This window comes from Nelumbo lutea, chromosome 5 (assembly GCF_056320005.1).
Source record: "Nelumbo lutea isolate HS-2025 chromosome 5, American lotus-T2T, whole genome shotgun sequence".
Lineage (NCBI taxonomy): Eukaryota > Viridiplantae > Streptophyta > Magnoliopsida > Proteales > Nelumbonaceae > Nelumbo > Nelumbo lutea.
The window spans coordinates 26,456,894-26,474,035 of record NC_142688.1 but is presented as its reverse complement, the minus strand read 5'-3'; the positions used below and the strand labels follow the sequence as shown (position 1 = coordinate 26,474,035).

The 17,142-nt window shown below is 39.3% G+C and overlaps 1 protein-coding gene and 1 pseudogene across 1 annotated transcript; both read left to right on the top strand.

The window, feature by feature from the left end:
* The first annotated feature begins 3,176 nt into the window (after positions 1–3,176).
* Positions 3,177–16,984, top strand: LOC148851190 (NADP-dependent D-sorbitol-6-phosphate dehydrogenase-like). The gene is made up of 6 exons (XM_088945307.1): positions 3,177–3,660; positions 13,858–13,952; positions 14,066–14,183; positions 14,942–15,074; positions 16,249–16,468; positions 16,579–16,984. Exons 1-6 carry the CDS (start codon positions 3,528–3,530, stop codon positions 16,807–16,809), a joined length of 930 nt encoding a protein of 309 aa, XP_088801433.1. The 5' UTR covers positions 3,177–3,527; the 3' UTR covers positions 16,810–16,984.
* LOC148851191 (calcium-dependent protein kinase 5-like) lies at positions 5,592–12,756 on the top strand (annotated as a pseudogene).
* Positions 16,985–17,142: the final 158 nt, after the last annotated feature.

Sequence of the window (17,142 nt, the reverse complement as noted above, 5' to 3'; positions counted from 1 at the left end):
GTGCAGATGGCGCAAGTTCAGTACCTTTGCTCCTTGGGGATCAGGGTCCTTTTATATTGGAGTTATGTCAAATCAAGTGTAACCGCCTCTGTCAAGTCAGGCGTAACCGCCTCTGTCGCAGCCGTTACTGCCAGAGTTGAGGTGGCGGGTGCAGACAGCCGTTGTAGGGTACAAACCTGTTAGGCGTGCCGCATATTTTAGAAATGGCAGGCACGACACCGTTTGACGAGGGGCGTGAGCGTAGCCTCCAGATTCGGCAAGTACTGTTGTCAAGCAGATCTTTCCTGTAGGTTGTCGAGCTACTTTGCACCAAACTACCTTGGGCCGAGGTGCTTATGCTTGAGGCGAGCCTTAGGCAAGTATGGACAAGAGTGTTAATGATGCTGACCCGAAGTGTTTCCACTTCGGGATACTTAGCCGTAGGTTGGGGTGTTACCTTCTCAGAAAGGAAGAGTTCGGGGCTCACTGGGAGGAGCTTGGGTCTTAAGAGGAGCTCGGGACTCCTCGTTTGGAGGGAGCTCGGGGCGCTCCTCCCTTAGAGGGAATTCGGGGTAAGCTGGGTGTTACTTCCCAGCGAGTTGCCACATCCACCAAGTTGTCCGGCCGTGCTCTGACGAATTTGTTACACCGAATTAGTTCTTTTGCTTCTAAGCATTTTCTTTCCTCATCTTCACCAAATTACTTAAGAGATGTAGTTCTTTTGCTTTCTTCCTTATGTGTATGTTCATGTAAATTTCTTTACTTTATAAATAATGAATCAATATATCACAGTATAACTTCCTCCCGCCCCCCACTCCCAAAGAGAAAATTCATGGTTCCACCATTCGGGGATAGGCTTGGATTTTTTAGCCCTCGCGCTAGGGTTAGTTTCAAAACATTAGTTTTTTTTTTTTTTTTTTTTGTTTAATGGAACTTGGCCTAAAGTAACTAGAGATTGACTGACCCCATCATACATATAATATACATACATGCATGTTGGTATGCAAAATATACAACGTTCCAAGCACTTGATAGCCTTTAAGGAATGGAAGCTAAAGCTGCACTTGCTAGCCTTAAGTTTGCTCATGCTCTTGGAGTTACAATCTTTGTTTTTGAAGGACATTGTAGATTAATCATCGACTATCTGCTGGGGGTTATTGACCCTCCTTGTCACATTCACTTGCTGATTGCAGATTGCAAGCTATTCATGTTAGATCTCCTTGGTGGTTGCTCGTTGATTTGGACCCCTGGATTAGGCAATCAAGCTGCACATAAATTAACTAAATTTGCTCTCTTGATTTCTAATTGCATTACTTAGGGTTCCACATGACAATTTTTACATGATGTTATACTTGATATTTCTTCAGGCAATGAATGAAAATTTCCTCGTCTTTTTGCGAGCGGCAAGGTTCTCTAAAGAAAAAGGGTAAATCACAAAGACCCCTTGTACTATGGGGTTAATGACAATTGCCCCCATGGACTTTCGTTTGCAACAATGACCCCTAAACTTTCACGTTGAGACAAATACCCTTGGCCATTAAGTCAAACAATGAGATGCATTAATTTACCAAAATACCCACATTAATTATCCTTATTTTCTCTTCCTCACCCTTTTTATCTTAAACCCTAATTGATCCCAAAATAACTCCATTTTCTCCAAAGGAAACCAGCTACAACAATAAGAATCATTTCATTGACATGAAAAAGACAAGTTTCTTTAAATTATTGTTTCATTTCACTAACATGAATGCCTCTCTTCATCTTAAATATATAAAAATTATCCACCCCTTTAAATTAAGAAAAAATCATACAAAAGTTCAAATAAATAAGGGTAATTTGGAGATTTACAAATTTGTTTAATCTTTTTTGAAGTTAATTGGTAGAATTCTAGGGGGGGGGGGAGAGGTATTTGTCACAAAGTGAAAGTTTAGAGGAATAATTGTCACTAACCATATAGTAGGGGGCCGGGGGGTCTTTGTTTTAAGTGAAAGCTCAATGGGTAATTATCTCTAACCCCATAGTACGGGGGGGTCTTTATAATTTACCCAAAAATAATTTATGTTACTAATTTTAAATAGGTTTAGGACTTAGGAGCATTTTTAGCACACTTGGCTCAATTGGGATTTGGGAATTGAGCCTGATCCAAGTTTAATTAGACTTGACATTGGTCTTTATCCAGGCTTAGGCATGGAGTTCAGATCTCCTATTCACAAGAACCCTACACACACACACTTATGGGGAGATGTTCCCAATGTACAACTATAGTGTCATGAGGGTAAGATTCTTGTGGATAAGAAATCTCAATTTCTCAAAGATCAATGGAGCGCCCCACAAGTGTCCTACAACACAACATCTCCCCATGACAAATATGGGAATATGTTCCCAATGCAGGTGGGGCGCCAATGTAATATCCAATTCTCAGGCATGAGCCTTATTTAGTAATAAGATTGGGCTTGAATTGACCTTAAACTTGGTCCAGCCTGTTCAAATTGCACCCGTAACTTATTAAGGACAAGGAGCCTTAAAATCACACACACACACACACATGCTTAACATGATTATTTGGGAACATTGCACTCCATGCTATAGCAAAAAGTGTGTAGACAATAGGGGTGGCCACGAGTTGAGCCTTTCACGAGCTATTCGAGCACAACTCAACTTAGTTTAAACCAAGTTTCGAGTTGAATTCAAGTCCGATATATAGGCTTGTTTGCTAATCGAGCTGAGCTTGAGCCCAATGAGTCTCGACTTGTGAGCCTAGTATTAAATAAATAATTTTTAATATATAAATACATTATACATATATTTGTATAATAAATAATTTTATTATCTATAATAATAATTTTATTTTTTATGTATAGTAGTAAATAGTTTTTATAAATCTTATTTTTTTTATATAAAATAAAAATATTTTTGTATATGTAATATTAAATAATTTTTATAATTCTTAATTTATTGTTAAAAAAAAAATTATACATATAATTTTTATTTATATATTCGAATTCAAATCAAGCTGAATCAAATTCAAACTTACAAACTATGAACCAAGCCGATCTCGAGCTTAAACTCGAGTTCAAATCTCTAACTCTAATAGAGGTTGATACTATTCCTGCGAGCTAAGCTCAAATATCGAATCCACCCCTGGACGATTACAATTTTGATTACAATAAAAGCTGGTCGGATGCTAACCGTTGAGCGGAGATTCTTGCAAAATATCAAATATTCCAGTGGAGGGATAATTTGGATGTATTTGTTCTGCTTGTTAATGAAAGATTATCTCAGGTCTACACGTTGTCCCAACGAACCGATAGAACGCTCCCAACGTCCCAATCCCTAAGACACTACGTCAAGACTCACTACTCACTACCCCTCGGTGGACGACTGGATGGGTCGACCAGAAATTTGTGCTCATCCGAAGTCTCAATTATTGAAAGGGTAAAGTGACGTCCATCCCCCATCTTTAACCACAAGCCACTCCTGTCGGTGAGACTGTGAGTCTGTGAAATTGCATAGGCACTGAGCTTCTAAGAGAAATAGAGCCCAGTTCAATGGCAATCACCCTCAACAATGGCTTCAAGATGCCAATAATCGGCCTTGGTGTCTGGCGCATGGAAGGACAATCCATGAGAGACCTTATCATCAACGCCATCAAAATTGGATACCGTCACTTCGACTGCGCTGGTTCCTTACTTCATTCCCCATTCTTGTTACTCTTGAACTTTTTGATGCTTATTATTTCATTACTTATAGCTGTGAGTTTTCTACTAGTATTTCCAATTTGGCAATAGCATATAGGTTCCTATATGGACGGAATTATGGACTATACTCGGTTCCTTTTTGTTTGTTTGTTTGTTTTTTTTTTTTTAAATCTTGCTTCATGGTTTCAGCGCTATTTGGCTATTATTTACTATTTGATCAAGAAAAAGGAATAAGGTTCAGAGTTCGTTTTAACTATACTTTGGTAAACGAATATCGGCGCATTTGGTTTTTTGTGGAATAGCACAGGAAATGAATGATTCGGGGTGGCTTTACGTTATTGGGCGTTATTGGGAAGTTGAAACCGAGTGCAGGGATTTCATGCTTGCTGGATTCCTTTGAATTCGGGAAGTTTGAGATCCGAGAAAGGGGAAAAAATTGAAAAAAAAAATAGCATTGGCATTGGATCACTCCTTGTCTGTTGTCTGGGTTATGTTATCACTTATCAGATGATGAAACGAGTCACCCTTTTGTGGAAATTTATAAAGTAACACCCTGATAGCATCATATCTCATTGTTCATCAGTGTCTTATCAGGTTAGGAATGACCAATGGGTTCATCTTACAAAAATGAAGACCCTCCTACACAGATAACAAAGAAGAAGCCCCCAACAACTAGAAACTTACCATTTACTTCGATTCTTGACATTGTAGGCTTCAATAGCTTTCACACCCAGTTACTGACAAGGTCTACATGGGGTGGATGGTGCATTGTCGCATACAACACTAAATGGGATTTATAATGCTAGTAGGATGGCACTCGAGACATCAAACTGAATTTTTAAAATTTTATCTGGTGGATTATAGGAAAGTGATGCTACAATGTAAAGATTTGCTTGGTTATGCTCAAATTTCTGAACTGATAAAGATTCTAGCATCTAAAGGAGCATTTACTCCTTTCCGTATCACTTAAGCATTCTGCATGATTCATCACCTACTTCCTGCAGGTATGGATTACTGGGAGAGAGGAGGGAAGGAAGGTGAGTGTGGCGTTGTGGGAGAGATCCCGTATACCTTCTACAAGTTGAAACCTTGTAGAAGGCTTCAGGCGTGTTTATGGGACTATGGACCATAATATTAGAATGGCAATCATTTATTTCTACTATTGCCATTCTAAGGCTTTCTGATGCTGAAGCCTAAGAGTCATGTTTTAGAGCTATAGCATCCCCTTGTTCCCAGCTATGTTACCCGGATAGGGCAGGGGTGTGGCTGGATATGGTATTACATATGAAATTTATGCTCAAAAGATTGAAGTATATACATGAACTTGTATGGTTATACGAGTGTCATAGGTTCCCGGAGTTCCAGTTTTCAAACTTGGGCCTTACGTCCATTTCCTGTTCATCTACAAGAGAGTATACCCACTTTAACCTCTTTGGATGGGCAGAGTTCCCTTAATTAATTAATAGGAAAATACCATGATATGCCTCATTTTATGGTTTTCTCGTGCTCATAGCCTCCATGTTTAACAAGGCTTAATAGCTGCCTTGTTTTCAGATTTCTGTGGTTAATTTAAATACCATTTAGATGTTGACTTGGAAAGACAACAGTGGCTAACAGCCTTGCTATGAGAACCTTTCTATCATGGATTTTTAAATGCCTACTAATTATATTTGCCTATAAAAAACACCAAATAACACTGACATTCTGAAGTGCATTTGGCACAACTGATAATGATGGCCGAATGTTGTGGTATAATAGCGTTGAAACAGTGAAAACCTTTGTTCTGATTGGTTTTCAAGTAAGGGTATCTTCATCTTTTAAACAAGGGTAATTACAAAGACCCTCCTTGTACTATGGGGTCAGTGACAAAGTCCCCCTGTACTTTTTTTTTTGCGACGAAGACCCCCCTAAACTTTAGCCATTAGACAAAGACCCCCCTTGTTGGCATTCTGTCAGTTAAATTCAAAAAAACCCAACTGTTTAAAGTTTTCTGAATGCCCAAATTACCCTTTTGTACTGTTCATTGTCTTCTCCATTGAAGTTAACTGAAATGGCCATATCACGATGGAGCTGTGTGCTGGGGGTGAATTATTTGATCACATCATTCAACGAGGACACTACAACAAGAGAAAGGCAGCTGAGTTGACAAATATTATCGTTGGGGTTGTTGAAGCCTACCATTCGCTTAGGGTTATGCATAGGGATTTGAAGCCAGAGAATTTCTTGTTGGTTAACAAAGAAAATTTTCTCTCAAAGCCATTGATTTTGGTCTCTGAATCTTATTTAAATCAAGTCAAGTATTTTCCGGTGTTGGATGTCCATATTATGTGGCTCCGGAGGTACTTTGCAAGTATTATGGACTAGAGGCAGGCAGATGTATGGACTGCAGGAGTGGTACTGTATATATTGCTCAGTGGTGTGTCACCTTTTTGGGCAGAAACCCAGCAAGGATTTCTATGCGGTTCTGAATGGAGTTATTGACTTTGAATTAGACCCCTAGCCTTAAATCTTAGACAGTGTCAAGGATCTTATTAGGAAGATGCTCTGTTCTCAGCGGTTGACTGCTCATGAAGTACTATGTCATCCATGTATTTGTCAAAATGGAGTTGCTCCTGACTGAGCATTGGATCCGACTGTCCTTTCTTGCCTAAAACAGTTCTCTTAAATGAGTAAATTAAGGAATATGGCTTTGAGGGTAATAGCTGAAAGCCTCTCTGAAGAGGAGCTTGCTGGTATACGAGAGATGTTTAAGGCAATAGATACTGGCAATAGTGGTGCAATCACATTTGATGAACTAAAAGCTGGTTGGAAAAGATATGACTCTAATTTGAAGGAATCTGAAATTCGTGATCTTATGGATGCGGCTGATGTGGACAACAATGGCACCATTGACTATGGAGAATTTATTGCTGCCACAGTTAATTTTAACAAGCTGAAACGGGAAGAGCATCTCATTGCAATATTTTCATACTTCGAAAATGATGGGAGTGGTTATATAACAGTTGATGAATGGTAGTGTTGAGTTTTGGGCTGATATTACTTGTTTTTATTTACATAACTTAGTTAGGGAGTTATTGGGCCTTAGGCCCATTAGTTTATTTTTTAAGTTAAGTGTGCTTATTCAGTTCTTACAAGTAGCTGACTTACTAAGGGCATACTTGTCTTTGTACCCTCTTTTATTTGTGAGTATATAATCTAATGAAAGGGGCGTCTTGACCTAATTTTTGGCTTCTCCCATTCTCTTTTATCTCTCTTCTCTTTCTTTCTCAGCTGAAACATTTTCTTCTCTTTCTTTTCTTCTTTCCTTTATAGTTTTTATATCAAAACAGGTCATCTAAATTTTTCTACTTGGTATTAGAGCAAGTTTAAAGATTTTTTGAGCTGCTCCATCATGCAGCCCTAGATTGGCCGACTGCACGATGAGGTAAAGGGCTGATCGAAGACTTTAGGTAAGCCTAGTTCTTGGATTTTTTGGTGGATTTGCAATCTCTTGTAGTTGGTCTAGGGTTTAATAGCAAAATTAGGAAGAACTGGAGAAAGGGGGAGAGTCCTGATCTAGGACTCTTCAATTTTGACCTAGGAAGTAGCGCTCTAGTTTTCTAGGCTTCCTTGAGGTTTTCTAAAGGGGGCGGTTCAAGTCCTAGCCTTTTCGGAGGTCCTTGGAGGGAGCGACAACATCTTCTCTCTCTTCTCCCGCTCCCACGAAAAAGGGAATCTTTGGAGGGAGGGGCTTCTAGGGTACCAAGAAGGTGTTTGAGGTTTCTAAAGGAGATAAATACCTTTCTTTTCATTTAAATTGATTTCCTAATCTATTTTGCGAGTTATGAAGGGCTATGGAGTTGAAAACAAATTTGCAGGTGAAATGGGATCTGGGGGAGGAGGTGTTGTAGACCTTTAGGGCCGGGACCATCACTACAGTTAAGTTGGACGGTACAAACTACTTAGAATGGTCACAATCTGCAAAGATGGCCATTGATGCTTGTGGGAAATTGGGTTATGTCACCGCTGAAGTAAAGAAACCTGAAACTAATCACTCCCAATGGGTACAAGAAAACTACATGGTGATGACTTGGCTGTGCAATTCCATGTTACCCTATATAAGTAAGAAATTTTTATGGGCTAATACAACTAAGGAGATTTGGGATGGAGTGGTAGAAACTTTTTTTTTTTTTGATAAATAACATCAATTCCATTAAAATAATGAATAGATACAAGAAGATCCCCTTAGAGGCGCGAGGAGCAGCCTCTCCAAACAGCAAATACACAAACTACAACAGAGAAAACATGAATGTTGAAATTAAAACAATAGTTACAATTGTGCCCAGAACAGTGTTTCCCTATTTATCCCTTGTTTTGACAAGACATCAGCAAAAGCATTAGCTGATCTCCCAACCCATTGTACTGTTATAGACATATTTCTTGTCAGCCATTTGAATTCTTTAACTCATTTTTGTAGCCCCAAGTGACATCCTCCGGATTATTTAACCAGTCCACCACTGTCTTAGAGTCTCCTTCAATTAGATGCTGCTCCACGCCCACTTCTTTTGCAAGAAGTATTCCTTGTATTGCAGCTAGCAGTTCTGCCTGGATAGAGTTCCCAACTCCTAAAGGGCCAAGGTAGATTAAGGCAACCTCTCCAGCCTTATTCCTCAGTACACCTCCCATTCCAGAGGGACCCGGGTTACCCTGGCTACTTCCATCAAAATTCAGCTTCAAAGAACCAAGAGGAGGGGGGACCCATCTAGTCACCGCCCTTCCCTTGTAGGAGGAACAACTTGCTACCAACTTCCAATCCTTCCAACAATCATCAAAAGTAAAATGGTTAAATAATTATAGAGTCTTTAACCAATGTAAAGACTTGGACAAAATGCAGTCCTTTAAGGTTTGACTGCTTCTTCCTTTTTCTTGGAAGATTTTGGAATTCCTTTCTTCCCATACTGTCCATAACAATGCTGCTTGTGAGCATCTCCACATTTTCCTTCTTCTTTTATGGGGCCAAGAGAAGAAAGAAGGGTTAAAGATTGTGCTTACTTCTGCTTGCATATCCCAACTAGACCCAAACAAAGATAGAAGCCAAGCCCAGAGCTCTACAGTGACACTACAAGGTAAAAATAGATGATTACAATCCTCACCATGAGATTTGCAAAGAATGCACCAGTTTGGTGAAATACAAAGGACAGGTCTTCTCTTTTGTAGGTTGTCCATTGTGTTTACTTTACCATGCCACACTTTCCAACACAAAGCCATAACCTTGGGGGGACCGGCCTACACCAGACTTCTTTGAAAGGGAAACTCTGATGAGAGGGAGATTGGCAGAGGAACTTGAAAAAGGGACCACAAGAAAAAGACCCTTTGGGGTGAATGGCCCAAATCCTTTTATCAGGTTTCGAGGGATCCAACCAAACCTTATCAAGGAGGCATAGAAGAGTAGACAAACACTCAATTTCCTCATCCCTTAATCCTCTACGGAAACCAAAATCCCAAGACAAAGTTGGTAAGGATAAATTCGACGGAAGGAATTTTGAGATCACCTCATTTTTATAAAAGGAAACAGAGTACAATGAAGGAAAAAGGTCTTTCAAAGGGAGATCTCCAACCCAAATGTCCTCCCAAAACCGAATAGAATTACCTGAACAAGTATCATACCTGACATAGCTAAGGAATTGCGGAAGAACTTTGTGAATTGCTTTCCAAGGTGTGGCTAGGTTAGCCCTCCTTGATGCACCAGCATCCCAACCACTCTCTGAACATCCATGAATACTCTTCACTACTTCGTGCCAGAGTCTATACCACTCCAAAGGCCATCTTCACAACCACTTCCCTAACAAAGCTGAGTTCTTTTTAAGCACATTGCCGAGCCCTAATCCTCCCTCCTCTTTGCTTCTACCCACAACCCCCACTTAATTAAATGGCCTTTTTTACCTTCTCCCAGTTCCCACAGAAAATCTCTCATCAAAATTTCCAACTTCTTTGCTTCCCTAGACGGTATCCTAAAGACAGAGAGATAATAGGTAGGTAGATTCATGAGGGTAGCTTTTATCAAAGTGATCCTCCCACCCAAAGAGAGATAATTTTTCTTCCAAACAGCTAGTCTCTTTTCTAACTTCTCCAAGATTGGGGTCTAGAACCTATTCTCCCTAGGGTTTGCTCCCGACGGAAGCCCTAAGTAAAACAAAGGCCAGGAGGAAATGGAGCACTCAAGACAGCCTGCAATCGCCTCAACCTCCTCAAAAACTAAATTTACTCCGGCTATGCAGCTTTTTCCTAGATTGTTTTTCAAATTAGAGACTCCTTCAAAAATTGTAATCAATTCTTTCAAAATTTCCACCTTCTCACCGAAACCTCCCTCACAGAAGATCATCAAGTCATCTTCAAACTAAAGGTGAGTGATTGGAATTCGGTTTGTGCCTACTCTCCAACCCCTTATCACATTTTCCCTATCAGCACTAGTGATAATTTGACTAAACACATCAGCTACCAAGGTAAAGAGGAAGGGTGAAAGTGGGTCCCCTTGTCTGATTCCCCTACTAGCTGGAAAAAAATCCCTCACCACCCCGTTTACTAGGATGGAATAGTGACAAGAGCTAACGCAACCAGTCATCCAACTACACCATCATTTCCCAAACCCACACTTCCTCAAAACCTCTAGTAGGAACTGCTAGTCCACCAAATCATAAGCTTTCTCCAGATCAAGCTTACAAACAAAGCCTCTCTACTTGGACCTCTTCATCTCTTCCACACATTCATTGGCAATCAGAATCTGATCAATTATCTGATGCCCTTGGATGAAAGCCCCTTGAGCTCGACTAATTAACCTATTCACAGAATGAAAATGTTGCTAGAGCCTATCGGTTGAGAAACCAGGTGATTGTTACTAGGCAGGGTGATTGTTAGTAAAGCTCTCTCCAAACCTGAGTGGAAGACAACAATGTAGGAGGAAATGAAAGCATTGATCTAAAATCAAATGTGGGAGATTGTGGATTTACTTGATGGCAAGGAGATAGTTGGCTGCAGATGGGTTTATATAGTGAAGTATAAGGCTGATGGGAGTATAGAAAGGTACAGGGCAAGGCTGATTGCAAAAGGGTACACCCAGACTTATGGCATAAATTACTTGGAAACTTTTGCACCAATGGTAAAGATGAGCTTAGTTCGGATTTTTTTTATCACTAGCAGCTACATACTCTTGGACACTCTTCCAACTTGATGTCAAGAATGCTTTTCTCAATGTGGACTTGCAAGAAAATGTGTATATGGATCTTCTAGTTGGCTTCTACAATGATGTGGAAAAAGGAAAGGTATGCAGGTTGGAGAAGTCTCTATATGGTTTGAAGTAATCACCTAGAGCTTGGTTTGACAGGTTTTGAAGTGCATTGGTTGTATTTGGCTATATGCAAACTCAATTTGATCACACTCTTTTTGTGAAAAGGTGGAGGTCATTGTCGGTTTTGATAGTGTGTGGATGGCATTGTAGTCACAGAAAATGATTTGAGCGGGATTGATACCTTGAAGAAGAATCTGCACAAAGAGCTTGAGATTAAGGATCTTGGGGAGCTAAAGTACTTTTTGGGCATTGAGGTGGCAAGGTCCAAGCATGGAATCTTTATCTCACAGAGGAAGTATGTTCTAGATCTACTACATGAGATAGAAAATCTTGGGGCAAGGGTAGCTGATACACCTATTGATCAGAATCACAGGATAAATGCTTTAGAAGGTGAGCTAGTGAAGGATGTTGGAAGGTATCAGAGGTTAGTGGGGCAGTTGCTATTACTTGTGTATGACACGACCATGCATCTCTTATGCAGTGAGTGTGGTGAGTCAATACATGCATGCCTCACGAGTTCAGCATTGGGAGGCTATTTATAGGATACTTTCCTATTTGAAGGGACACCCAGGTAGAGACATAATGTTTGCTGACCATGGACAATTGAAGTTAGAAGCTTACACAGATGCTGATTGGGCAGGGTGTCTAGATGACAGAAGATCTACATTAAGGGTTTGCACTCTTGTTGGTGGTATTCTAGTTTCATGGAAGAGTAAGAAACAGACAATTGTGGCAAGGTTAAGTGCAAAAGCTGAATACAAAGCCATGGCACATGGTGTTTCAGAGCTCCTTTGGATTTGTACCTTATCAGGGAGGATTGAGTTAAGGCTGAAGAACCTATGGTGCTATATTGTGACAATTAAGAAGCAATTAAGATTGCCCACCACTCAGTTCAACATGATAGGACGAAGCATATGGAAGTGGATAAACACTTTATAAGGGAAAGGGTGACATCCAAATAAGTTTGCTTACCATATGTTGCATCTGACTTGTAGTTTGCTGATGTTCTTACAAAAGGTGTTGCAAGAAACAAGCTGGAGCATGATCTACACAAGTTGGGAATGTGCGACAATTATTCCCAACTTGAGGGAGAGTGTTGAGTTTTGGGCTGATATTACTTGTTTTTATTTACATAACATAGTTAGGGAGTTATTGGGCCTTAGGCCTATTAGTTTATTTTTAAGTTAAGAGTTCTCATTCAGTTCTTACAAGTAGCCGACTTACTAAGGTCATACTTGTCTTTGTACCCTCTTTTATTTGAGTATATAATTTAATGAAAGGGGTGGTTAAACTTAATTTTTGGTTTCTCCAGTTCTCTTCTATGTCTCTTCTCTTTCTTTCTCAGCTGAAACCTTTTCTTCTTTCTTTTATAGTTTTTATATCAAAATAGGTCATCCAAACTTTTCTACTGGCAGCAAGCATGTTCTCAGCATAACATAACGGACATTCTTGTTGAAGATATTATCAAAGAAGTTGATCAAGAAAATGATGGTAGAATAGACTACGGTGAATTTTTTGCTATGATTCAAAAAGGAAATGGGGGAATTGGAAGACGAACCATGAGGAACAGTCTGAATATGAGCAAGATAGATGCACCAGAATCTCATTAGCCTTTGATTATGCACATCATGTACAGGGATATTGGCAAGTACAACAAGGCCTGAAGAGAAGAATCGATGGTAATGACTTCAAAGATGCAAGTTTGGTTGGTATCCATCTTTGAAACCTTGAGACATATTACAGAAGCTTCAAGAATGAAGGTTCTATGACTGAGCATTTTGTTAGTCATGCCTGTTTGTGGCCAAAAAATTGGAAAAAAGAAAATCCATATGACTTCATTGAATGTATGCTTCTCCCATTTGAAGTTTGAAGTTTTGTTTGTGAAAAAAAATACCGTTTCTTCTCCTTGTTATCGATTATATTGCTAATTCTGTAAAAAATTAGTAATTTTGTTTGTGTAATAGGATGTGATGTTTGGTGGCACTGAGACCATGGCATCAACAATTGAGTGGGTCTAAAATGAAGGGTTCAGGAGAGTAACTGAATAAGCTCCGGGTTAACCAGCGAGGGCATCGGAACTAGCCTTTGTAAATCTTCTTGTAGATGACCATGATGTTTTGATCATGGAAGGGAAGATAGCCAGCCATCAAAACAAACAAAATCACTCCGCTAAGAGGAGATATCCACCATATAGGTATTTTTGGGTCACTGAGGTTTTAAGAGAAAACGGGCAAGAAAAAGAAAATAGAGAAAGTTTAGTGGGGTATTTTGGTAATTTAATGCATTCCATTATCTGACTTAATGACTGAGGGGGTCTTTGTCTAACGATTAAAGTTCAAGGGGGTCTTTGTCGCAAAAAAAAAGCACAAGGGGGAACTTTGTCACTGACCCCATAGTACAGGGGCGTCTTTGTAATTTACCCTTTAAACAATAACTAACATTGTTTGATATATGCCAGAAATTAACAAGAAACTCTTGGCCATATTTAGAAATGATGTGACATAGAAACAACTCTAAAATGAGGCAATTCAAGATAATTTTTCTTTAATAAACTAATTATTCATCATCATTGTTATCAATAAGAGTATTCTCTGATGCTGAACTCTCATATACTAATTACCCTACCTCTTGTGATTGCTCATTGCTAGGATGTGAATAATCAAATCCTCTACGATTCCATAGTGACAATGTTAATAAGTTAAATTGGGCTATTATGTCTGTAACAGTCAAGTAAAATGATTCATGATTGGCTCTTTTCTTTTGTAAACATTCAATTTGGCATTTCCCTGTTGCTTTTATTAGATTTATTACCTTTTGAGGAAGTAATAATATGGCTCAACTGATGTTTTCTTGCAGCTGATTACCAAAATGAAGCAGAAGTTGGTGAGGCACTAGCAGAAGCATTTCAGACTGGCCTTGTGAAGAGGGAGGACCTTTTCATTACCACCAAGGTCAGTTTAGTTGAAGCTCTAGTAACTCTTCGTCTCTCCATGGATGTCTTATACCTAATTCCAGATTATCCAAACTACTGACAAGTAATTTCCATCCACTCTTCTGGCTGCAGCTTTGGAACTCGGACCATGGACATGTTCTTGAGGCTTGTAAGGACAGCCTAAAGAAACTTCAGCTAGAATATCTGGATCTATATCTTGTTCACTTCCCTGTAGCCACAAGGCATACTGGTGCTCCCTTGCTGCTTTTCATCTTCTATATCTCTTTGTATGATTTGTATGCTGTAATTTTAATTTTGATGAACTTGGTACCAAGTATTATATATGTTTATTAATTCAGCTACACAGTATTGGAGGGTCTGCATCTTCAATGGTACATGGCCTGAAAATTGTGATAACTGGAGTATCTTACAATCTAACACTTGGATGGCTAGGAAAACATGAGATTTATTTTACTGAGGACTATGCCAGATAGTTGTGAGTGATCAATTGGCCTGGTGATTGATCTCTACCTTATCAAGGATATGGAGTGGGATAGGGGAGGGAGGCACCATTACTTGGTATAATGGTAAAATCTCGGTCTGTCATGCATGAGAAGACAGGTTTGAGTCTGAGAGTGGCCACTTTGTGCCAAAGGTTAGGACCTTATCCAGTCCACCCCTCCCAATACCCCAGATGGCTGGGACCAACATTGGGTAATGGCCTTTTGGTGGGATAGGGGAGGGGATGGATGTAAGATGGGTTAATTAAAGATTATGAAACTCAGTTATTGCCCCTTCACTTGTATACATGTGGTTAACTGATCCATTTTATGGACTTGTGAAGTTTGATGGTTTGATGATATTAGTTGGTAATTTGTTCATTCTATGATTGGTTGTTATTTCAGTAGCTTCTTTCATCATCTTTTTTTTTTTTTTTTTTTTTGACACGCTTTTTTCATCTTCCGAGTGTTTAAGTTCTGGATCTGTCTTTTTTTCCCAAATATATAGGTGTAGGTACAACTTCCTCTGCTCTTGGTGAAGATGGTGTTCTGGACATAGACACAAACATATCCCTGGAAACTACCTGGCATTCTATGGAAGATCTAGTCTCCATGGGTTTAGTACGTAGCATTGGTATCAGGTATACTATGAGCTTCTTGATCAAATTTTGATGATCAGTTAGCAGTTTTAGATTGCCATCAACTATATCCTGATGAAATAATTAAGAAAATCAATACTGGGGTCTGATTTTGAAGTAGTACACCTATGAACATAATTATCACGAAGCACCAACAAAAAAAAACACAATTAATAAAAAAGCTACCCGAGCATCTAAATTGTCCAATTTATCCATTACTTTTGAAATGTTAAATGATGTTGAAGATGATTTAAAAGAAAAAAAATAAAGAGAGAAATGCAGTGTTTTCAACCCCCTGCTGCCCCCATTGACCCGGCCGGTTAAACTGTTCAAACTGTCACCTGGCTATTAGTCTGGGTCTAATTCTAATAAAACCCAGGCGTTGGTCAAAAACTGTCCAACCTGGGTGGTTGGACCATTGGCCCATTAGACCTGATGACCAGGTCATGGGTTGCACATTAAATGTGAATGCAAAATTCCAGAGGCCATAACTTTGCACTACGATGTTCGATTGTGATATCTTTTTTTTTTTTCCATTCTGGGCAGCTTTTTGAGCGAAATCTATCTGTCTCAAGGCACCAAAACCCCCCTTTGGCCTCAAATTGCAATTTTTTTAGCATTTTCTACAAATTAAAATAAAAAACAGTAAAAAATATAAATTAAATATAAAACAATGCATATAGTAAAATACGTGTATATATATATATATATATCCTGATGTAGCATAATTTGACTTGGATGGTTGAGCTGGTGACCCGCGATCCAGAGGCGAAAATGGTTCGGCCTCCGGATTGGTTTTTAAAATATTGGAGAATGAAGAAGAAATGCATGCGGCCAACCTCCAATATGCGACATGCATGTCATGTGCGTATGTAAGAAAGGCAGGGACCTCCTTGTTCTGTCTGGACTTGGGTATCCTCCAACTTGGAACTTCTGTCCAAAGAGACTGATCAAAACCAGTTTTTAATGTGATTGAAACAATAGTTGCACTTGATCCGAAAAATGACTCCAAGCGTGCCATGCGTGGCAAGATTACAAACCAGGGGAGGAAAATTTCCACCTAACCGTTGTTCAAACTTGAGTAGTACGTTTTTTTCTGAAAGCTCATTCAGTATTTCTTCAGTTTAGATTTTAGAATACCAAATCTATTAGAATAACAAGAACGATTTATTTGCAGCAACTATGACATATTTCTTACAAGAGATTGTCTAGCCTACTCAAAAGTGAAGCCTGCGGTTAACCAGATTGAGACACATCCTTACTTCCAACGTGATTGTCTTGTTAAGTTCTGTCAGAAGCATGGGATCTGTGTCACAGCTCATACTCCACTTGGGGGCTCAGTAGCCAACGTTGAGTGGTTTGGTTCAGTCTCATGTTTGGAAGATCCAAATCTCATGGTATGTGCAGTCACACACAAATATCAATTCTCTCATAAATTCATCTATTTGTGAAAGCGAAGAGTAGTTCTAAGTGGTCCTCTTATGGTGAATGATTTCTCCATGATCAGGGTCTTGCTGAAAAATATAAGAAAACAGTTGCGCAGACACTTCTCCGCTGGGGGATCCAGAGGAACACAGTTGTCATCCCTAAAACATCAAAACTTGAGAGGTTGCAGGAGAATTTTCAAGTTTTCGATTTTGAGCTGACCAAGGAGGACATGGATTTGATCAAGACTGTGGATAGGAAACATAGGACCAACCAACCAGCCAAGTTTTGGGGCATAGATCTTTATGCATAAATAGGTCTGACAAATCTATATGAAGTGGACCCCCTTTTTTTTTTACAGAACTGCACTGAAAGACCGAGAAATGGATAATCCGTCATTTTGCTCGTTTTTATCAGTAATATACAATATCTGACCATTTTAGTTAATTTATTAATGTTATTCAATCGCAATTGGGTTCTAGGAAAAACTTGTATGATTTATTATAAAGGTGGTAATCAATCAGGTGGTGTTCACTACAATTCACCCAGGGGTGGGGTGGGGGGTTTGATTGATCAAAGCTCTTTTGATACCATACCTTTCCATATTATAGATTTATCCACTATAGGAACATATCCCTTTTAGTCT